Consider the following 22297-nt stretch of genomic DNA (forward strand, 5'->3'; position numbering starts at 1 on the left):
ATCTCCAATTCTCAGGGACAAAGGCAGGTCTTATTTCTTCCACCTGGACTGGCGGGTAGAGATGGAGAGACAGACAGGAGGCAGATGGGAGTTCCCCTGGGTAGGAAGAGGTAAAGTCGTGAGCCCTTCAGCTCTGGAGTTTGAGAAGCCAAGGAATAGCTAGTGGCAGGAAGTTTTCATGAGTACTATTGAAAAGCTCGTGGGTATCCCAGGGCAGGGAGTGGCTCAGTGGGTAGAGCTCATGTTTCACAAACCAAAAATCTCAGGTTCAATCCCTGGCATGTGCGCCAGAGTGGTGTCTCTCTCTCTCTCTCTCTCTCCCTCCCTCTATCTCTCTCTCTCTCTCTCCCTCCCTCCCTCCCTCCCTCTCAATTAGTAGAAATATTTTGGGTGCTCGGCTTTGAGTGCACGTTACCATGAATAAGGAGCCAGGTTCAAACCCGTCACTTACCTATGTGTTGGGGCAAGCTTCCCAAATGGTGAAACAGTGTGTGTGTGTGTGTGTGTGTGTGTGTGTGTGTGTGTGTGTGTGTGTGTGTGTGTTCCTATTCTCCCTTCACTCTCAATTTCTGTCTTACTAAAAAAAAGAGAGAAAGAAAGGAAGGGAGGAAAAGAAAAGTGCCATCAGGAACAGTGAGTGATAAGCCCTATATAAATACATGTACATATCTGGGAGGGACCCTCACAAGCAGTGACCACCCCCAACCCTGTCCCACCCACCTCTGCATCTGAAATGGCCACACGGTGGGATTCGATGGTAGGCCTCCGCCAGGTCCGTGGAGAGATGTGGCTGGCAGGCCCAGTGGCGTAAGGTCCAGCTTGGGCCTTTAGGCAGCTCCCCACTGGTCGCTCCTGTAGGGAGAACTTCCTGGTTGAGAGGGTAGGCCGAGCTGGGACGGGTCTTAAAGTGCTGTCGGGGATCATGGAGGCAGCTCTGGCCCGAGGTGGAGGGTCAACACCATTCCTGGCAGGCTCAGGGCCATCATCCACCTCCTCCAAGCGGGTCACATCGATGGCTGCCACTCGCTCCACCAACTCTGCCCGAGGGTCCTGGCAGCAGACAGCTGGGCCCCCCTCCATCATCACAGTCAGGGAGTCCTCAGGGCCACTGTATGGGGAAGCTGAGGGAAGAGCAGAGAAGGCTTTGCCCACAGAGCAAGGCAGCCAGGCTTCTAGTCTCCTCTCCTCAACCAGATGCCTCCGGTCTGTCCCTATAAGCTGAAGGATGGGAGGATGGGCGGGGTGGTACACCTGGTTGAGCGCACACATTGCCATGAGCAAGGACCCAGGTTCAAGCTCCAGAACCTCACCTACAGGAAGGAAACCTCACGAGTGGTGAAGCAATGCTGCAGGTATCTCTTTCTCAATCTCCCCTTTCTCAATTTCTCTCTGTCCTACCAAGCAATAAATATTTACAAAACAAAAAAGCTGAAGGGGGGCCAGATGGTGGTGCACCTGGTTAAGCGCATATTGTGTGCAAGGACCCAAGTTCAAGCCCCCGGTCCCCACCTGCAGGGGGAAAGCTTTCTGAGTGGTGAAGCAGGGTTGCAGGTGTATCTCTGTCTCTCTCCCTCTCTATCACCCCCTTCCCTCTTGATTTCTGGCTGTCTCTACCCAATAAATAAATACAATAAAAAAAATTTTTTTAAAAAGCTGAAGGAACTCCAAAGACACCTCCTGCCCTGCTGCCCACCAGCCCTCTAGACCTCGGGATCCCCGCCCATGAAATGCACAGTGACATCTGCCCTGGAAGCAGGAAGTCCTTGATAGCCTGGAGTCAGGACAGACAGACACAGGCAGAACACTGGCAGCCCAGCAGCACTGGGAGGGATCAGCCCAGGCCCCCATCCAGCAGACAGCCTGGTGACTCACCAGTCCCACCCCTTGACAACAGAACACTCCAACACTGATGCCTAGAAGCTGAGCTGGGCAGTTTATAATCCTAAAGCCTTGCTGATACACCCGGCCCATTCACTTCCTCAAGGGAGGCCTCTGATTTTCTGGTCCCCAGTCTCCATTCCTCTTACTGCTTCTTGGAAGATCTTCTTGGGGCTCCATCTTCTGACACTCCCTCCAGGGAGGCCCCTCCAGGACCACAGGGCAAGTTTCCCTTCCTCATTCTAGCAGAAGCTCCAGGATAGGAAAGGGCCCACTAGGGGAGGGGACACTGCTTTGGTAGCTATCAAGGCCATTCCACATCTTCTGTGTCTCCCTTCCAGTGTATTCACACAGTCAAAACATTTGTCACGTCAGCTCAGGCTGATGCTCCCTGTGGTCTGGCCTGATCTCTACCCTAGTTTATTGCAGCCCAAGTCCCAAATCAGGCCCCAGGCCAAGAATTCACCCCAGCTTCAACCCCAAACCAACCTCCAGTCCCAGCTTCACCTTGAACCACAACCCAGACTGAACTCTGACATACAAGCTGGGAATCCACCTCTGTCCCAGGCTGAGCAGTGGTCCTGTCTACCCCACACCCCAACCAACTCAGCATTTCCTCAGGCAAAGGAAGTGAGTGGACTTCTGACCCTCTGCCCTTCCTGTTTAGTGGTAACTTCCTCTGTCCCCACAGTGGCTCTGAGCCCATGGGTCACCCCTGGCTCCCCGTCGCCTTTGACAGACTTCGAGGAGATAGGACACTTGGGAGTCCGCTAGCTACTGCGGCAGTCTAAGTGAGTACCAGCCCATCAATTTACTGTGGAGCTCCCATGCAGCTTCTTCATGGCCCACAGTCTCAGTCTCCCCATCTGCAATATGGGTGCAGGACTGCCCCAGATTCCAGCTTAGAGCTAGTAGCCAGGGAGGAGGCCCAGTGGAAGAGGTGTAGAGCCTGGATGTGTGAAGGCCCAAGTTTGATCTCCAGCACCATATATGCCAGATTGGTCGTTAGATAAAATAAATATGTAATTTAAAAAATATATGAGTAAGAAAGAGAGAAGGGGGGCCAGGCGGTGGCACACCAGGTTAACTCACATAGTGCAAAGCACAAGGATGCTTGTTCAAACCCTCCAGCACCACACTACAGGGGGAGTTGCTTTACAAGTGGTAAAGCAGGTCTGCAGGTGCCTATCTTTCTCTCCCCCTCTCTGTCTTCCCCTCCTTTCTCCATTTCTCTCTGTCCTAACCAACAATGATGACAACAATAACAACAACAATAATAACTACAACAATAATAAAACAACAAGGGCAACAAAAGGGAACATAAATAAATATTTTTCAAAGATTTGCATATGATTTCCCTTGAGGCTGTTCTCCCAGCAAGAAGTCACTGACTGCCCTTTAACTCTCCTCCTCCTTTTCACAGGCAGGGGCTGTGAGGCCAGCAAGGGGCAGGGATCATACAGGAAGTCCCAGACTGAGGCCAGGCTGCCCAGGCCTGCTCCTTCCTGGCCTCAAGCCTGTGAATAGGTGGCCTTGCTTCTGTGGTCTCTGTCATCTGCAGAATGGGACAGCCACAGCCCCACTCCCTGGGTGGCTGTGCAGAACAAAAGAGTGAAGGCTCATACCAGACTCAGCATGGGGAATACCACCCAGGGAGCCCCATAAAAGTGAGCAGTTGTGCCACTATTGTGATTGCCTGGGACGCGTTATAGCCCAGATAGAAGCAAGGCAGGCACATGGAGGCTGTGAGGCCCTCACCCTCCCTCCCACCTGGATCAACTTAGGTGACTAAGCATGTCTGTGCGGGAGGCCCCAGGTTCCTGCCTTGTGTCCAGGCGACAGGGTCTGGCACCAAGGCTCTGCATGTGACGGCATGTGTCTAGAGAGTGTGTGAGAGTGGGGTTGTAACTCTGGAGTGATAGGGTGGGTCTCTGCATCCACAAACAGGAGCACATCTGCATGAAGGCAACAATTACCCCTGTGATTCCTGCATATGTGTGTGTGCTCATGGGCACTCATGTGCCTTTAGGTCTTCATGTGTTCATGTACCACAGAACAAGGACAGGGTCTGCACCCTCTGAGGGCCTCAGGAACCCAGCCCCTGCAGGTCAAATTTGAACTTCCCACTTGGTCAATCACCTGTCTACTAACTGGTGTCTAAGTGCTGGGCTGGGCTGGATGTACTAGGCAAGAAGCACCTCTCTCTCGGGGCTCAAGCAAGATATTGCTTAAGGCCTTTTCCTGGCTGGGGTCTCAGCAGATGCTTCACAGAAAATAGACACTGCGAGGCCCAGGAGGTGGTGCAATGGATAAAGCCTTGGACTCTCGAGGTCGGGCGGTGGCGCAGTGGGTTAAGTGCACATGGCGCAAAGCACAAGGACTGCCGTAAGGATCCCGGTTGGAGCCCCCAGGTCCCCACTTGCAGGGGAGTCGCTTCACAGGCGGTGAAGCAGGTCTGCAGGTGTCTATCTTTCTCTCCCCCTCTGTCTTCCCCTCCTCTCTCCATTTCTCTCTGTCCTATCCAACAATGAGCAACATCAACAATGGTAGTAATAATAACCACAACAAGGCTACAACAACAAGGGCAACAAAAGGGGGAAAAGATGGCCTCCAGGAGCGGTGGATTCATGGTGCAGGAACCGAGCCCAGTAATAACCCTGGAGGAAAAAAAAAAAAGCCTTGGACTCTCAAGTGTAAAGTCTAGAATTTGATCCCTGGCATTGCATATGCCAGAGTGATGTTCCACTTCTCTCTCTCTTTCTCTCTCAATAAAAAATAAATTTCTCTGTCTCTCTCTGTTATTGCCACCAGGATTATTGCTGGGGCTCAGTGCCAGCACTATGAATTCACTGTTCCCACTGGCCTTTTATTTATTTATTTTTCTAATTTTTATTAGATAAGATAGATAAGGAATTGAGAGGGATGGGGGGACAGCACAGGGAGAGAAATAAAGACACCTGCAGACCTGTTTCCCTGCTTGTTAAGTAGCCCTCCTACAGGAAGGAAGCTGGGGGGTTCAAACCTGGGTCCTTGAAGTTGGTAATATTTATGCTTAATCAGGTGCACCACTGTTCAGCCCCCATAAAATTTTTTTTCAAAAAGAAATAGCAGAGCAAAAAAAAAAAAAAAAAGGTAGTCAGACATGCTGGGACTCAGGTCCAGGGCAACACACAGACCCCTGTAGGTCCAGGGGGTCTCCCAGGAACCAGCCTAGTCAAGTATGACCAGACTCAGACCTCCCTTTTTTCCTCCTGGAAAAAGTCGCCCTGACCATAGTCCTCCCAGACTGGGACTCAAATGCCGCCCATGTACCATTAAGTGTCCTGCAGCCTCAGTTTCCTCTTATGTGAACTGGAGAGATGGCCACTGTCCTGCCAATGCCAAAGGTTATGGAAGGCAAGAGATGGACTTGTGTACCCAGATGCAGTGTGTGCCCGGCTGACATGGGGCAGGGGAGTGTCTGCAGGGAGTCACCAACATAGTGTGAGATTTACAAAGCACAGACCCCAAGTCCCTGTGAGCTCCTCTTCCTCCTGCCTGTGCCCACCACCACCCCAGGGGTCCGGTCACTTCCCAGAGCGCTGGGTCCCTGGCTCTAGACACTCACTTGACCTAGTGTCTTCCTCAGAACATCTTGTTACCTGGGTTCCTTGGGACAGGACAGAACAGGCCAGGACAGGCCAGGGAAGACCAAGCCTGCTCTCATCCGTCTAAGCTGGTTTGAGCATTCCAGCTGGGATGCTTACAGATACCATTCGGGTTTCACTGGAAGTTCCTGGAGCCTGGGAACCTGGGGTCAGATCCAGCAGGAGACCAGCTGCCATCAAGGCAAAAAGCATGTGGTCCTAACTAGAAGAGGCTTAGTCAGGAGGGAAAGCTGAAAGGGGAGGAGGTTTACATACACACACACCCTGCTGCAGACACAGACGGTGGTCCCCACATCCCTGCTGCGTTGCCTCACAGGAGCTGTGTTTACGCTTCTGACAAGTGTCTGGACCGCCCTGGCAACGGGTGCCCTCTGTGGCTCCCACCCCCGCCAGGATGACTCAGTCCCCTCGAGGGAGGCCCAGCCGTCTGGTGACAAGTCATGCGTGAAGACTCCTGCTGTGAGGACGGTCCCCCCTCCCACCATCCCCAGGGAGGCCCTGAGCACCAAGGTGAGCTCTGTGCCCAATTCAGCACAGCCACTCTCAGTTCAGCATCCCAGCCCATCTATGCAAGCAACAGATCTCCAGGCCTCATCCCTACATCTGTCCCTCCTCACCCTCCACACCCACATCTGCTCCTCCAGCCCAACTCTTCAGCTGGCTGCCTCTTCCCCCTCCATGTTCCTCAGTGGCTCAGATGCTACAGTGCCCACATTCAGCTCCGCCTGTTCTGCCTCCTCTGTCCCCATCACAGAGAGAAGACTGTCACTCCCCCAGCCCTCCCAGCCCAGAGACCCAAGAGCCCTCCTTAGCCTCCTTGGTCTTCTCCTTTTGGGCCCTCTGGTGCTGACTTTACTCTGGCTGCACCACACTCCTCAAAGTTTTCTGAACTGCAGACTCTATTCTGCTGACAGCCCAGTGGACAAGCTGTGATTTCTGCCAGTAACACGGTTCCCTTTCCCTTGTAGCCAGAGGACAGCTCAGACATCTCCTCCTCTGGGAGCTGGGTGCTCTTCTCACTGCCAGAAACTCCTTAAAAAGTCTAGATATGGGAGCTGGGCGGTAGCGCAATGGGTTGAGCGCAGGTGACACAAAGTGCAAGGACCGCTGTGAGGATCCTGGTTCAAGCCCCCAGCTCCCCACCTGCAGGGGAGTCGCTTCACAAGCGGTGAAGCAGGTCTACAGGTGTCTATCTTTCTCTCCTCTCTGTCTTCCCCTCCTCTCTCCATTTCTCCCTCTCCTATCCAACAACAATGACAGCAATAACAACAATAACTACAACAATAAAACAAGGGCAACAAAAAGGAATAAATAAATATTTTTAAAAAGTTCAGATATTGTTCTCTGCTTTCCTTGCCCATTACTTCTACTGCACAGGTGTGCCTACTGTACCTCCACCTCTAGGCTCCCACCAGAACACCATCCTATCCCCAACACTGATTGCTAGAGGGAATAACTCTAACAAGCTGATGTGGTCACAGTTTTCCCTAGACCCAGCTTTCCAGGAAAAGTGGAATCTGTAGGACAGATGAACAGCAGACCTAGCCTCACACTGAGAGCTTATAGGCTGGGGTGAAGCCAAGGACCAAGACTCCTAGGATGCAAATCCAGTATCACTCATTCATGCAAGGAGTTCTCTATGAGCCAAACAGACTAAGTCTCTACTGTCGCACAGTTTGATTTCTAGTGGGAGCAAGAAGCAACAAACAGGAAAGCTGTGATTAATAGATGATATGTCAAGTCGTATGTGCCATGGAGAAAAGTAGGATCGTATAATGGGGATTAGTGTAAAGGGCCAGGAGTGCCATTTATTCAGTGTGAACAGGAAAGGCCTTTCTGATACAAGGTTTGTGCAGAAATCTAAAAGAAGTGAGGGAGCAAGCAGTGTGGACACCTGAAAAGAGCACTTTAAGCAGAGCAGTCAGCAACTGCAAAAGCCAGGGCAGCATTGGCTCCAGAAGACGAAGAGCAGGAAGGTCATTGTCTCTGGCACAGGGTGTTGCATGTGACAGGAATGCTTAGTGGTGAGTAGACATACGTCTGGATGAGAAGGTCCAGTCATTTCCTGTGCCTGGTCTCAAGGTCAGTTCCCTGGAAGAGGTGGCGGTTCAGCCCCCCCCCCACCCCGCCCCCACTCAAGTAGGGACTTCAGAGGAAACACAGATAGCTGTTTCCGACTGAAGGCTTGCCTGTGGGGTGGGGTCTTTGTGGACTGTTATCAGGAGGTCTCCAGCACCAGAAGGGGGATTTTAAGAGTAACTTTGTGGGGTAAAGTTTTAAACAATCCTTGTAACTGCTGTGAGGGCTGCTGGTGGGAAAACAAGGTGGGGGCAAGGGGTCCCCACAGTCTGTGGCTTTGGATACAGTTTGGAATTCAATCTGTAGGCGCGCTGCACCTGCCTGAGCATGAATGAAGGAGCCCGGGGCAGGCTGGAGCATCTTCCAGGGATCCTCAAGGACACAAGCCGGGTGCTCCTGCCTCACAGAAGCACGGTGTGGGACCTGGGACACAACCTTTTCTCCACACCCCTGTGCCCTCAAGACGTCTCCATGCACACGCACCTCTCCAGGCGGATGCAAGCCGCTGTCCGCGTGACCCGTCCACACACACCGCTCCATCCTGTAAGGCAGCCCCCCCACACACACACCACCACCAGACAGACACACACCGGCACACTTCGGTGCCCACGTGACATTCGCACACCCGCCCCCAAACACCACACACAGGTCCCCGCGCACGTGTGCACCCTCGGTGCCTCCTGGGCCGCAGCAGCCGCAGAACCCGCCCACCCCGCGGCCCCCGCCCCGGCCGCGGGAGGACTGCGCAGCTCCAGCCCGGCGCCGCGTCAGTCCCATTCATCCGCCTCCTCTCCCATCCCCCAGCTCTGGAAGGGCCGTGTGGGAGGAGCGCTCCGCGCAAAGCCACACGTGGGTGCACCCATCTGGGCCCACTCTGCACAGACACGGCCTCCCTCCCACCCAGCGCCGGGGCGGAGGCGAGTGGAGCGCGGGCTGCGGGTGCATTCCGGCCACCAGAGCTGGGAAGGGATGCAGATGCCCGGGCGCCCGCCGGGATGCGGTTCCCGCCGCCGTGCACCGGGAGGTGGGCTCGGCTAGACCCCGCGGGGCGGACAGCAGGGGGAGGATCCCTGCACCCACCGGGTCCCTGCTGCCTTCGTAGACGCGGCCTCGCAGCCGGTGCCTCTCTCCCGGCGGCTCGTCCCCTCCTGCTCCTCGCCAGGAGGCCCCGCTGCCCGCCCTCAGCCGCCCCCCAGCCGCCCTACCTCCGCGCGGGGAGACAGTCTTCGCGGCCCGGCGGGCGGTCAGGCTCGCTCCCGCCCCGCTCCGCCCGCCTCGCCTGGGCCCAGATCGCCGAGCTCAGACCGGCGGCGCCGCGGCTCCGGGCAGCTCTCACTCCCCCGCCCGCCGCCGCTCCCGGCACGCGCTCATTGGCCAGGAGGCCCGGCCCCCCCACCAGCGTCGCCCAATCACAGTCCCGGACTCCCGCTCGGCGCCTGGGAGGGCGGGGCGGCGGCGGGCGGTGGCTCTGGAGGGGACCCTCCCCCTGCGGCCGGGCCCAGTCTGGTCACGCCCCCGGCTCCGCGATGCTGGCTGCCTGGGGTCCCCCCACCCCGAAACCCTTGCGGCCTGGGCCCTCTAGCCGCATCTGGAGGACACAAAGGCTGCAAGCCTCCCCAAAGCCTTTGTCCCCAGAGGCATGAGCGCCCCCCAGCTCCTGGGGGTGAGGCGCGATGAGTTCTAGGGGTGAGGCAAGGCGAGGTATGTGACTAGGGGCCCAGGCCTGGGAAGTAAGACCTTGAGTGGCAGGCTCAGGGGTGTGTATTCTGCCTTCTGCTAGCTGGAGGTGGGCAAAGACTTGAAGTGGTTTAGTACAGAGTGCTGGGGCCGTTGTCAGATTCGTGTTTGGGGAAGGTCTGTGAACAGAGCAGAATGACCTTCTTGAGGCACAGGGAGTGGACTTGCTGATCCTCCCGTAGTCTGTGCCAGAGCACACCTGTCTCCTGGCCAACTTCCTGGCAAGTTCTACCTGCGAGCCCTCTGGCACCTCGCCCCACCACTTGCCTAAGACAGACACCCACGGCTCGCCCAAACATGACCTGCTCTTTCCTAATCTCTAATCTGAACCGAGAAGCCCAGGAGTCACCCCACAACCTACTCCTTTTCTGACCCAACCAGTCCATCACCAAGCCCTAACCTTGCTGGCTTCTAAATATCCCTGGGATCCATCTCTTAGCTCAGGCTTCCATCACCTTGGACGTGATACCTGCAGTAGCCTCTTCTTTGGGCTCCACTCCCTGTGAGTCTTTCTCCACTTCACAGTGAGAGGAATCTTAGAAACACAAGTCTAACTAGCCAGTTCCATCTATGGAACCTTCTATGGCACACTGGTATCCTAAGAATACATCCAATTAAGCTTTCTTCTGTCTCAATAACTTGCTTCTCTGACTCCTCTCCAGGCTCTGTTCAATGCTTCTTCTCAGGACCCCTCTCCTGTGACTTCCTCATGCCTAGCACAGACGAGAAACTTCTAAAGATGCCCTTATGTTTCAGCATCCATTTTCTTGCTTGTTCTCCCTCTGGTCCAGGAGCTACTTAAGGGCAGGGATTCTGCCTGATTCACTCAGTGAACAATGTAGGTGCTCAAAAGGTGTTTGTCCAATGAACAGCTATTAGATAGTGTCATTGAGTGGTTGGATGTGTGGGGCTGGAGCTCAAGAGACAGGCCTGAACTAATGACACAGTCTTGAAGACAGTTAAAAAGTATCCATAGTCATACATTGAGCCATGGGAAAGGGAGAGAAGATTCAGAGCAAAGGTTGCAGGGGACACAAGAAGTATAATTTATTTTAAGGGGGGAATACTTCTTTTATTATTTTTTAATATATTTTTAAAAAATTTTTTAAATATCTTTATTTACTTATTGGATAGAGACAGCCAGAAATTGAGAGGGAAGGGGGTGGTAGAGATGGGAGAGAAACAGAGAGACACCTGCAACACTGCTTCACCACTTGCAAAGCTTTCCCCCTGCAGGTGGGGACTAGGGGCTCAAACCCGGGTCCTTGCGCATTGTGACATGTGTGCTCAACAAGGTGCGCCACCATCCAGCCCCTATTTATTTCTTTATTTTCCCTTTTGTTGCCCTTGTTGTTTTATTGTTGTAGTTATTGTTATTGTTATTGATGTCATTGTTGTTAGATAGGACAGAGAGAAATGGAGAGAGGAGGGGAAGACAGAGAGGAGAGAAAGATAGACACCTGCAGACCGGCTTCACTGCCTGTGAAGCGACTCCCCTGCAGGTGGGGAGCCAGGGGCTCGAACCGGGATCCTTATGCAGGTCCTTGCACTTTGTGCCATGTGCACTTAACCCGCGGTGCTACCGCCCAATTCCCCAGAAATATTTCTGTCCGGGTTAGAATAATTTTGACTTAGGTAACAGAAATTCCACATCAGACCCTTTGGAGAGATATTCCTGGACTGTTATGTCAGCTTTGCTCCACAAAGACAGCCCAGAAATACTTCCTTCCACTCACTGCTGCAGCAACCTTGTCCTGATGGTTCTGGCTGGTGGCTAGAGCTCCAGCTATCACATATGCGTTCCAGGCAGTGTGATGGAGACCAAAATGAAGTGGGCAAAGGGACTACACAAGTTCTCTTTTAAGGAGGGTTCCCAGAAGGTGTCATATGACACTTCCACCTACATCCTATTAGATATAACTTAGTCACAGGAGCAGACCCAGTTGCAGGAGAAAGTTGAGAAATGCCATGTCCATTCTAGGCAACCACATGCCCAATCAAGAGCCAAGGGTTCTATCACCATAGAGAGAACACATATGGGGCCTAGAGGGTGGCGTACCAGGTTAAGTGCACAAAGTACAAAGCACAAGGACCCCAGCAAGAATCTCGGTTCGAGCCACTGGCTCCTCCCCTGCAAAGGAATCATTTCACAAGAAGTGAAGCAGGTCTGCAGATGTCTCTCTCCTATTTATTTATTTATTTATTTATTTATTTTCCCTTTTGTTGCCCTTGTTGTTTTTTTATTGTTTTAGTTATTATTGTTGTTATTGATGTCATTGTTGGATAGGAAAGAGAGAAATGGATAGAGGAGGGGGAGAGAAAGAGAGACACCTGCAGACCTGCTTCACCACCTGTGAAGTGACTCCCCTGCAGGTGAGGAGCTGGGGTCTAGAACCGGGATCCTTACGCTGGTCCTTGTGCTTGGTGCCACGTGCACTTAACCTGCTGCACTACAGCCCGACTCCCGCCTTTCTCTAAGTCCCCCTCCTTCTCAATTTCTCTCTGTCCTACCCAATAAAAATGAAAAACGGCCACCAAGAGCAGTGCATTCTTAGTGCAGGCACTGAGCCCCATCAACTACATTGGAAGGGGAAAAAAAAGGTAGAGAACAGATACCTGGGGGTTGGGCGGTGCACAAGGAAACCACCAGTTCCCACTGCAGGGGGGAAAGCTTCACAAGCAATGAAGCAGGTCTGCAGGTGTCCCTGTCTCTCCTTCCTTAAGTTCCCTCTTCCTTCTAAATTTCTCTGTCCTATCAAATAAAAGAGATTTTTAAAATATCAGAAAGAACATTTAAAATGATAATAACAATAATAAACAAGTAATCTACTTCTTAGGAAAAAAAAGAGAGAGAACAGATATCTGACTTGGCCATTGAAATGGAAGACAATAGAAGGGCAGAGCCCTACTGCATCAAGCTCTGTGCTGGTCAATTCACCTATCTCCTTGTCCTTCAAACTCACTAGAGACTATTATTATCCCTGATCACAGATGAGGTTTGGTAAGTTAACTTGCCCAAGGTCACACAGTGATCCCTGGAAAAACTGCAGTTGAAGCACATCTTTTTGTTTTGTTTTGGATAGAGACAGAAGTTGAGAGAGGGCAGGAGAGACTTACAACACTATTTCACCACTTGTGAAGCTCCCCCCTTACAGATAGGGACCAGGGGCTTGAACCCCAGGTCCTTATGCATTGTAATGTGTGCACTCAACCAGGTGTGCCACCACCTGGTCTCCGAAAGCCCATCATTTCACTGCATACCAGGTTGGCTGGAAAATCAAGAAAGGGTTGCTTCTAGAAGTTGCTGGAAGGAGACCTTGCTAAGCGGAGCACTTGGTCTATAGAAACGGACAAGTCAAGCAGGATGTGGGCCGAAGAGTATGTTTGGATCTGGCAGCAAGGATGCCGCATGATAATATTCCCAGGTTATCTAGAAGTAGGGCTGGGGTGGGGGAGGGAGGCCAATGGCAGAGGGTGGGACACAGTGTAGACAGGTCTTTCCAGAAAGGCAGTAGTGAAGAAAGAGCCAGGCAGAGGAGCTTGGACCAAGAGGAGGCAGAGGAAGGGAGCTAGTATGGTAGGGTAGACAAGGCAGCCTCTGCTGGGATGGCTGTGATCTGGAGAGAAGGATTAGCTCCAAACAGCAATCCTTTTCAGCTCACTCAGGAGGGGAGGGGACAGGAGGTACAAAGGGGCAGGGAGGCCTGGAAAAAAGAAGTGAAGGAAGAGTTTTTGTCTTATGAAATCTGAAGAATGGGGCTAGAATATAGCTCAGTGGTGCCTTCCATTTGTGAGGGAGAAATGGCTGCCAGCAGTGGTGGATTTCTCCTTTAGACACTAAGCTCCAGCAATAACCCTGGGGGCAATTAAAAAACGAATACGGTGGTCCGGGAGGTGGCACAGTGGTAAAGCTTTGGACTCTCAAGCATGAGGTCCTGAGTTCGATTCCCGGCAACATATGTGCCAGAGTGATGTCCGGTTCTTTCTCTCTCCTCCTATCTTTCTCATAAATAAATAAAAATCTTTAAAAAATATACGATGGGGGCCAGGCAGTAGCAGAGCAAAGCGCACGGACTGGAGTAAGGATCCTGGTTCGAGCCCCCAGCTCCCCACCTTCAGGGAGGTTGCTTCACAAGCAGTCAAGCAGGTCTACTGGTGTCTATCTCCCCCCCCCAATCTGTTTTCCCTCCTCTCTTCATTTCTCTTTGTCCTATCCAACAACAACAACAAGGGCAACAAAAATGGGAAAGAAGTGGGGGAAAAAAAATGGCCTCCAGGAGCAGTGGATTTGTGGTGCAGGCACTGAGCTCCAGTGATAACTCTGGAGGCAAATAAAAAAAAAATTAAAAAAAACATTAAACTGTTCAGTTCCTCTAGCTTCAGTTTAAGTGTTCCTGTGGTTAGTGAATGCTGGTATGGGGTAGCATAGATAGAAATACTTATTTTGGGAGTCGGGTGGTAGCGCAGCGGGTTAACTGCGTGTGACGCGAAGTACAAGGACCAGCGTAGGGATCCCAGTTCGAGTCCCTGGCTCCCCACCTGCAGGGGAGTTGCTTCACAGGTGGTGAAGCAGGTCTGCAGGTGTCTATCTTTCTTTCCCCCTCTCTGTCTTCCCCTTCTCTCTCTATTTCTCTCTGTCCTATCCAACAATGACGACAACAATAATAACTACAACAATAAAACAACAAGGGCAACAAAAAGGGGGAAAAATGGTCTCCAGGAGCAGTGGATTTGTGGTGCAGGCACTGAGCCCCGGCAATAACCCTGGAGGCAAAAAAAAAAAAAGAAATACTTCATTGCTATTGGGCACCACAGTTCTAGACAGAGCAGGAGGCTGTGCCCACTGCAGGACCCTGGTGAAGCTTTCCACACTATTTACATTCAAGACCCTCCTCCCCTCTGTAGGACTCCCCCCCTCCTTGGCAGTTTGAAACGGCAGCCCCTTCTTCACCCTGGCTTTTAGGAGACCACTCCTGAGGGTTTCTGCCTTATCCATTGTCAGCCTCACAGTTGTAGGAGGTTGGGAAGAGCGCCAACAGTTGGGAGCTCTGCTAGGTCAGGGGTAAACTGACTGCTAGTGCTCACCCTGCGGGGCCCAGGGCATGAGTCAGCTCACTACTACCCACTGACAGATCCAGAAAGTGCTCAAAGAAAGCCTAGTTCGGCCCTATATTTCACAGATGGGGATGCTGAGCTTCAGAGAGAACTAGGAAGAAAGTGCAGGAGGCAGAAAGGCCACATTCTTCTTCTTCTTCTTTTTTTTTTTGATTTTATTTATTTATTAATGAGAAAGATAGGAGGAGAGAGAGAAATAACCAGACATCACTTTGGTACATGTGCTGCTGGGGATTGATCTCAAGACCCCATGTTTGAAAGTCCAATGCTTTATCCACTGCTCCACCTCCCAGACCATCACTCCTCATTCTTTTTATTCTGCTCCACCCCTCACTTTCCCCAGACCTTGTGTTCACATGGAGCCAAGTGGGCCTTGGGAGCTGGGACTGTAGGCTGGAAGCCCAGAATTTGGCCAAGACTGCCACCCTGACCGGAGGTAGCTGAGTAAGGAACGATTCAGGACTAGAAGGGGCAGTTCCATCTTGACACACTTGCGGAGAAGCATTTCCCTAAAAGTGACATGGCATGGACCAGGTGTCTGCACTTAGGGGTGTAGGAGTGTTCAGATGGTTGTGTTTGCAGGGCCCAAGCTGTTCAAACACACAGTGTGGACAGGAGGGGGATGTACTTGCTGATGAGTGTGCACAGAGGGGTGGGGGTGTGTGCATGAGGCTCCATGTGGCCTGGGCGAGTACACCACACACATGCTCAGTGCCTGCATCTGCTGGATGAGGCAGGCCCAGGCTGAGATCCTTACAAGCCTGGAGAGCTTGCATTACCTGCAGATCACATAGCCAATTCCAATTTGGAAATTCTGGTTTAGGAGGCATGCAGTGGGCCTAGGGATTTGCTCTGTTGGTGGCTTCCCAGAGAGATCTCCCAATAAGATGGGGCCGGAGCCAAGCATTTCAGTAAGTCTGACTGAGTTATCCAAGATGGCAGCCACTAGCCAAGTACATCAACTTAAATAGTTGCAACATGACTGGGTTCAGAAACCTGACAAGTTTCAGAAGCCCATGCTTTACTTTTACTGGAGTCTCATGAGTTTCGGTGTGGCTAGTGGCTGCCATATTGGCGAACATAGCAGGAAGACACTGAGGCTGTTGGGGTGGTTATGGACCCAGAGAGAGGCATAAAACCTGGGGGTCAGGAGTGTGAGAGGGGCCTCACCCAGACCTAGCCTCTCCAGACACAGAGTGGCTGCCGCTGGGGTGAGACACCTTTGGGCAGGGGGTGGTGGTGGTGGATGGGATGGCAGGATGCGAGCCAGAGCTCTGAATTGCAGAGATCTCTGGATGAATCCACTCTGGGTGCTGACAACCAGGTGTCTGCCTGGCTGGCAGAGCAGGAGCACTCCTGAGAAGAACCCTCTCCCTGGCGGCGATCCCAGAAGACCCCTGCCTGAAGCCTCATGCTGCATCCAGTCAGGAGTCGGAGGCTGAGGGTCAAGACATCTTCATGTTCTCCTGCAGGCCAAGGGTGGAGCTGGTGGCTGCGGGGTCACACTCACCCTGTGTAAGGAGGGATAACAGTCAACCCTGGCAGAGTGGCTAGTTCCCCAACACAGACATGCACCCGAGGCCTTTGAAGGATCCAGTTCAGGGAGTCCTCTTACCGCCCTTGGCCCCATGTCCTCTGCATACTTGAATTTCTTTTGCTTGTAGTAGTGTCTTTTGGGCAGAATGTGGAGCAGCAATAAGTCACAGAGAACCGTAGCCTGGGGAAGGGGCATTTGGACATGGGGGTAGACTGAGTACAAAACCCTCCATGTCCTTCCTCAACCCCTAGTGACTTGGGTGGGGGAACAGGCTGAATTGTGTTGTGTTCAGACCAGACCCTGGAAGTGGGGGGTGAGCCACCACAGATCCCTTAGGGAACCTAAGCCATCCTATTCCAGCTCTGTTCTGTCCCAGCTCAGAGCCTCAGTTTCCCCAGACAGAGTCTAGGGTAGTGGGATGGGTCTAGTTATGATGAGCAATTATTATGATCAAGTTTTGGGGTGAGACATTTGTTGCTGTTACTGGAAGAAGAGGAAATGATCCCCCACTTAGTGACCCCATCACCCCAGCACTTACCACCCCAAAGATGCCAATCCCGGAGCCAATGGTGGTCATTGTAGGAATGATGTCAAACTTGCCAGCCTGGTGGCAGGACCCAGGACAGAAGAAGGTCCATAATTACAAGAGATTTAATTAGAAAGGCCTTCCTAGGAGCCAGGTGGTGGCACATCTGGTTAAGTGCTCACATTAAAATGTGCAAGGACCTAGGTTCAAGCCCCTGGTCCCCATCTGCAGAGGGAAAGCTTCACAAGCAGTGAAGCAGGGCTGCAGGTCTCTCTCTCTCTCTCTCTCTCCTTCCTCTCTCCCTCCCTATGTCTCCCTCCCCTCTCAATTTCTCTCTGCCTCAATCCAATAATAAATATTTTTAAAAAATAAGGTTTTCCTTAGCAGCCTAGGAAGTGGCACAATGGGTAAAGTGTTGGACTCATGGGCACGAGGTCCCGAGGTCCCGAGTCTGACCCCTAGCATTGCACTGGCCTGAGTGGTGCTCTGGTACTCTCTTCTCTTGTTTTTATCATTAACATTCTTTCTTTTTTAAATCATTTAATATATATATTTATTTTTAAAGTATTTCACTTATTTATTACAGAGAGACAGAGAGAAATAGAGGGGGAGGTAGAGAGACAGAGAGACACCTGCATCACTGCTTCACCACTCACAAAGATTTCCCTCTGCAGGTGGGGACTGGGGGCTTGAACCGGGGTCCTTGCACTTGGTAACTTGTGAATTCAACCAGATGCACTACCATCTGGCTTCTCTTTTCTTTCTTTTTTTTAAAGAATATTTATGTATTCCCTTTTTTTGCCCTTTTTTGTAGTTATGATTGTTGTTGTTCTTGATGTTATTGTTGTTGGACAGGACAGAGAGAAATGGAGAGAGGAGGGGAATACAGAGAGGGGGAGAGAAAGATAGACACCTGCAGACTTGCTTCACCGCTTGTGAAGGGACTCCCCTGCAGGTGGGGAGCCGGGGGCTCGAACCAGCATCCTTATGCTGGTCCTTGCGCTTTGCAGCAAGTGCACTTAACCTGCTGTGCTACTGCCTGACTCCTCTTTTTCTAAGAAAGACTTTTCTTAGAAATCATAAGACAAGTCCCCACTCTACACTGTTAGCTGACCCCGCCACCTGCTACCTGCCACTCTGGCTCTACTTAGGAGCCCAACTTCGAGTCGTCACCTCTGGGGCTTCAGTGTAGCTCTGCCTCCTTGGGCAGTGTAGTAGTGGGAGAGATGTGGTCATAGACTAGAAACCCCTGCCCTCAAGGGCACCATGCACCTGTGTTATTAGAAATAAAATTGGGGGGGGTGGAGGGTAGATAGCATAATGGTTATGCAAGCACACTCTCATGTCAGAGGCTCCAAAGTCCCAGGTTCAATCCCACACCACCATAAGCCAGAGCTGAATAGTGCTCTGGTTAAAAAATTTTTTAAAAAAAGAAGTAAAATTGGGGAGTCAGGCGGTAGCGCAGCGGGTTAAGTGTACGTGGCGCCAAGCACAAGAACCGGAGTAAGGATCCAGGTTCGAGCCCCCGGCTCCCCACCTGCAGGGGGAGTCGCTTCACAGGCAGTGAAGCAGATCTGCAGGTGTCTATCTTTCTCTCCCCCTCTGTCTTCCCCTCCTCTCTCCATTTCTCTCTGTCCTATCTAACAACAACATCAACAACAATAATAATAACTACAACAATAAAAAAACAAGGGCAACAAAAGGGAAATAAATAAATAAAAATTAAAAAAAGAAGAAGTAAAATTGAAGAATGGAGCCCATCCATCTTCCTATCTCTACGTCACTTGACCCCCAATAGGACACTCACAGGATTGATGAGTCTCTGACTGATCCACATTCTAGACACTCACCTTACCATCCACGAGGATATCAAATCGAATTCCAAACACCTTGAAGAGGTGCCGGTGGTTGGTTCCATTCTCCACAAAGTGCCTGGCAAACCTTGGGGAAGGGGTAAAGTTTCAGCAGAGGGTGATGGAGGGTTGCAGAAGAATCTTGGGTTCAGAGTTCTTAAAGCATCAGGGATGCCGGAGCCCTTACAGCCCCACAAACACCCCACCCCACCCCTACACACACACACACACACACACACACACACACACAATCATACAGAGGAGGAACCACTAGCAGGATCCTCATCCCCAAAATGTTGTAACTCTGGATATCAGCCATTTCCCCAGCTAGTCCTGGCCAGATGGGTCTGCAGGGAACTGAAAGTTGTGGTAGCAAGAGACTCAGGCCTCCAAAGACTTGTCTTGAACTGGCTACCACCCCCAGAAAGATGGAGCTGCCCAGGTTCCCACACTGTCCCCAAAACCCCCCAACCCAGTGTCTCCAGAGTCCAGAGACACTTGCATGGTTCTGAACAGTTCTGGGAGTAGACAAGCCCATGGGACGCCAAGGAAGGGTGTATTGCTGGGGGCTGGCAGGTACCTGAAGTTGAAGCCTCGAGACAGACTCTTCTCCTCATACAAACCGTGGAACTCATAGATGGGCTTGCAGTGTCGCACGGGCCAGTCCAGGTCACAGTTCCAGTCGATGGTGATACCCACCACCCCACCCTGGCAGGGACACAGGCATTTAAGACCCAGATTTCAGGACAGAGCAATTCCTGCCTGCTACCAGGAATAACATTTTTGTATGTCTGAGAAAAGAGGCACAGATAACTGCTTTGGTGTGGCAGTCCTCTCAGCTTCTCTGGCCTCACCTCCTTCCCAACACTCCAGCTCTGTTTCTACAATATGCCAAGTCCTTTATTTTATTTATTTTTAGTTATTTTTATTATATTGGCTAGAGATAGAAATTGAGAAGGAAAGGGGAAATAGAGAAAGAGACACCTGTAACACTGTCTTACCATTGTCGGTGATGTTTCCCCCCAGCAGGTGGGAACTGGGGGCTTGAACCTAGGTCCTTGTGCATGGTAACATGTCACTCAACCGAGTGTGCCTCTACCCAGCCTAAATACACCAAGTTCTTCCTACCTTAGGGCCTTTGCACCTGCAGGACTGACCGGCGATTCTCCACAAGGTTGGCTCTTTCTCCTCCTTTGGTCACTTCCTCTGATAGACCCTCCCTGACCACCACCCCCAATCTGAAGAGTGTCGCGGTTATTCCCTCTTGTCCTGCTCTGTGTTTCCTCTGAGAGCACTTGTCACTTTGTAATCATATCTTTTGATTACTTTTGTTGTCACCAGGGTTATTGCTGTGACTCAGTGCCTGTACGACTCCACCTTGTCTAGTAGTCATTTTTTTTCTTTCCTCTAGATAGAGGGTGAGAGACAGGGGAGAAATAGAGAGGAGGGGCTAGGCACTGGTGCACCTGGTTAAGTGCACATATTACAGTGCAAAAGGACCCAAGTTCAAGCCCCCTGACCCCACCTGCAAAGGAGAAGCTTCACAAGTGGTGAAACAGGGCTTCAGGTGTCTCTGTCTCTTTCTATCTCTACCTCCCCCTCTCCTCTCAATATCTGTCTGCCTCTATCCAATAATAAACAAATAAAAACTCTTAGAGATGTTCTTATTTATTTATTATTGGATAAAGACAGAGAAAAATTAAGAGGGGAGAGGGAGATAGAAGGGGAGAGAGACAGAGAGACACCTGCTTCCCCCTTGCAGGTGCTGACATGTGGTTGTCAAGGACTTGAACCCAGATCCTCAAGCACAGTAATATGTACACTCTACCAGTTAAGCCACCGACCAGCCCCTGAAATCCTATCTTTATGTTGTGTGCTTATTAATTAGCTCATCTCCTCCAAGACTGTAAACTTCATGAGAGTGTGGGCCTTTTATCAAGACATGGGCTGGAAAGAGAAATCCTGAGAATGCAGAAGCTTTCAGGAGCAAGGCGGGTGGAAGTCCCCAGTGCTTGCATGAAGCTGAATGATGGGTGGGGGTGGGATGTCTACTTGTAGATGATGGTGCTGGGTGAGAAGATCTCAGTAGGGGTGGGGGCTGCGGGGGGGGTTTAAGGAGGTGTAGCCGTCAGCTTTCTGATGGGGTTTGTTGTTATGGTGGAAGCCCCCTCCGAGAGCTGGCAAATATAACCAAGGTTGGAAAGTGCCACATGGTGTCAGTGTGGCTGCTTTTGCCTTGCCATGGCTAACTGGGGCTTTGGGACAGAGACATACTTGCTGCAGGGCTGAAAGCCTGGATTCTCTGACCCTGCAAGCAGAAAAGCTTGATGCCCCTGTTGTGGACAAATACAATATGAGTAGATTTATAAAAACATGGATGATTGATTGATTGGCAATGAACAGAGTACCCCTCCAGCACATGTTATGCAGGGGATGAAACTCAGGAATTCATGCTTATGAGTCTAACACTTTATCCACTGCATGACCTTTTGGGCTGCATGAACGTTTTTGTTTGTGTGTGGAGGGACTGGTTTCCATCCCCTGGATAGCCAAACTGCAAGAGAAGGACAAAGATGACTTGGGAACCCGTGTCATGTGGTCCCCAGGTGTGTCCCAGGAATGAACTCACTTGACCCTCAAGACAACCATAGTGTGTTGCTCTACCTTGTGTGTGACCCAGGTTCGAGACCACCCCACACTGCATTGAAGGAAACTTTTTTATTTAATTTATCTTATTGGGCAGAGACAGAGGGAAATCAAAAGTGAAGGGGAAAGAGAGAGAGAAAGAGAAATAGACACCTGCATCAGTGCTTCCCCATTCATAAAGCTTTCTCCCTGCAGGTGGGGAATGGAGGCTTGAACCTGGCTCCTTGCACATTATAACATGTGTGCTCAAGAGGTGCACCACTGCCCGGTTCCCTTCTCTGTCTCTATATTAAGTGAGAGAAGAGAGAGAGAGAGAAGTCAGAGAACTACTCCAGTAGCTGGAGATCAAACCAAGTCCTGTGTTCTATCAGTTAAACTGTTTCCCCCAGCTATTCCAGTTTTCCTGTATGTATGTGTATGTGTGTGAGAGAGAGAGAGACAGAGAGACAGAGAGAGAGAGTCAGAGAGAGAGAGAGGGAGAGAGAGAGAGAACAGCATCACTCCACCATCCAGGGAGCTCCTCCTGGTGTTGTCCCTGGTGTTCCCATATGGTGTCAGGTCTTGAACCTAAGACCTCACACACAGTAAGACACGCACTCTACTACGTGAGCTATCTCCCGCCTATCTTTTTTTTGTCTTTCTCTCACAGACATAAAATAAATAAGTGAGTCTTCAAAAGTCAAAAGCCAGTGTGACTTCAACAGGTGCCCAGGTGGTAGCATCAGTACACACCCACCCAATCTTGGATACCCCTTCTGTGCCAGGCCCATGACAGGCACTGCCAAGGAGGCAGATCCCCAAGGACACACAGAGTCAGGGGGAGATGTGTCTATGTATTTGACTCACACCAGGAAGGCTTGGGCAGGGGGGGATCATGTGGGCATGAAGAGTTCCCCGGGCCAGTCCTCCTCACAAGCCTAGCATGTTACCTTCTCAGCCAGGGCACTGAAATTCTGGCCTGACTCTTGTACCACATAGCCAAGCTTGAACACCGGGCACAGCGGGTGAAAGATCTTGTGGTAAAGGCAGGTCTTCATGTAGTTGGCATCTACCTCCTCTACCAGGTTGCGCCTGTGTGGATGGAAAGACAGCGCCGTGGGAATCCTCTAACTTGGAGGGAGCCAGCCAAGTTCCAGGCCTCTGGAGCTTCCTCCTGGGCTCTAGAAACATCCCTTCCACAGTGTAGAAAGTGTAGGCAGCCCACCCCACGGCCTGGGCTTCTGTCTCTGGAGTGAGATTGGCAGGAGAGGAGGTAGACCGACAGCTGAGAGCAGCCAAG

At 51.5% G+C, this 22297-nt stretch overlaps 2 protein-coding genes and 1 long non-coding RNA gene across 8 annotated transcripts in view; 1 reads left to right on the forward strand and 2 right to left on the reverse strand.

Moving 5' to 3' along the window:
- The window catches only part of CAMKK1 (calcium/calmodulin dependent protein kinase kinase 1), a 38758-nt gene extending 29674 nt beyond the window's left edge, over positions 1-9084 (reverse strand). Inside the window, exons 1-3 of one of the 4 annotated variants that reach the window (XM_060204176.1) lie at positions 8810-9084; positions 7922-8000; positions 721-852 (exon numbers count right to left, since the gene is read on the reverse strand). In XM_060204176.1, coding sequence (XP_060060159.1) covers positions 721-852; positions 7922-7933 — 144 coding nt within the window. In that variant the 5' untranslated portion in view covers positions 7934-8000; positions 8810-9084. Of the gene's footprint in view, positions 1-720; positions 1122-7921; positions 8001-8087; positions 8237-8809 lie in introns of those variants that run through there. The other 3 variants (XM_060204173.1, XM_060204175.1, XM_007521044.3) reach the window with 3 other exon arrangements.
- Positions 1-22297, forward strand: part of LOC132542034 (uncharacterized) — a 460964-nt gene that overhangs the window by 90413 nt on the left and 348254 nt on the right. The gene's annotated exons all lie outside the window — the stretch shown is intronic.
- The window catches only part of P2RX1 (purinergic receptor P2X 1), a 31089-nt gene continuing 23161 nt past the window's right edge, over positions 14370-22297 (reverse strand). Inside the window, exons 7-12 of one of the 3 annotated variants that reach the window (XM_007523020.3) lie at positions 21948-22089; positions 18953-19080; positions 18370-18460; positions 16532-16597; positions 16072-16173; positions 14370-15967 (exon numbers count right to left, since the gene is read on the reverse strand). In XM_007523020.3, the coding sequence (XP_007523082.1) occupies positions 15902-15967; positions 16072-16173; positions 16532-16597; positions 18370-18460; positions 18953-19080; positions 21948-22089 (595 nt within the window). In that variant the 3' untranslated portion in view covers positions 14370-15901. Of the gene's footprint in view, positions 15968-16071; positions 16174-16531; positions 16598-16887; positions 17792-18369; positions 19081-21947; positions 22090-22297 lie in introns of those variants that run through there. The other 2 variants (XM_060204165.1, XR_009553164.1) reach the window with 2 other exon arrangements.

This window comes from Erinaceus europaeus, chromosome 12 (assembly GCF_950295315.1).
Source record: "Erinaceus europaeus chromosome 12, mEriEur2.1, whole genome shotgun sequence".
In the NCBI taxonomy this organism is placed as follows: Eukaryota; Metazoa; Chordata; class Mammalia; order Eulipotyphla; family Erinaceidae; genus Erinaceus; species Erinaceus europaeus.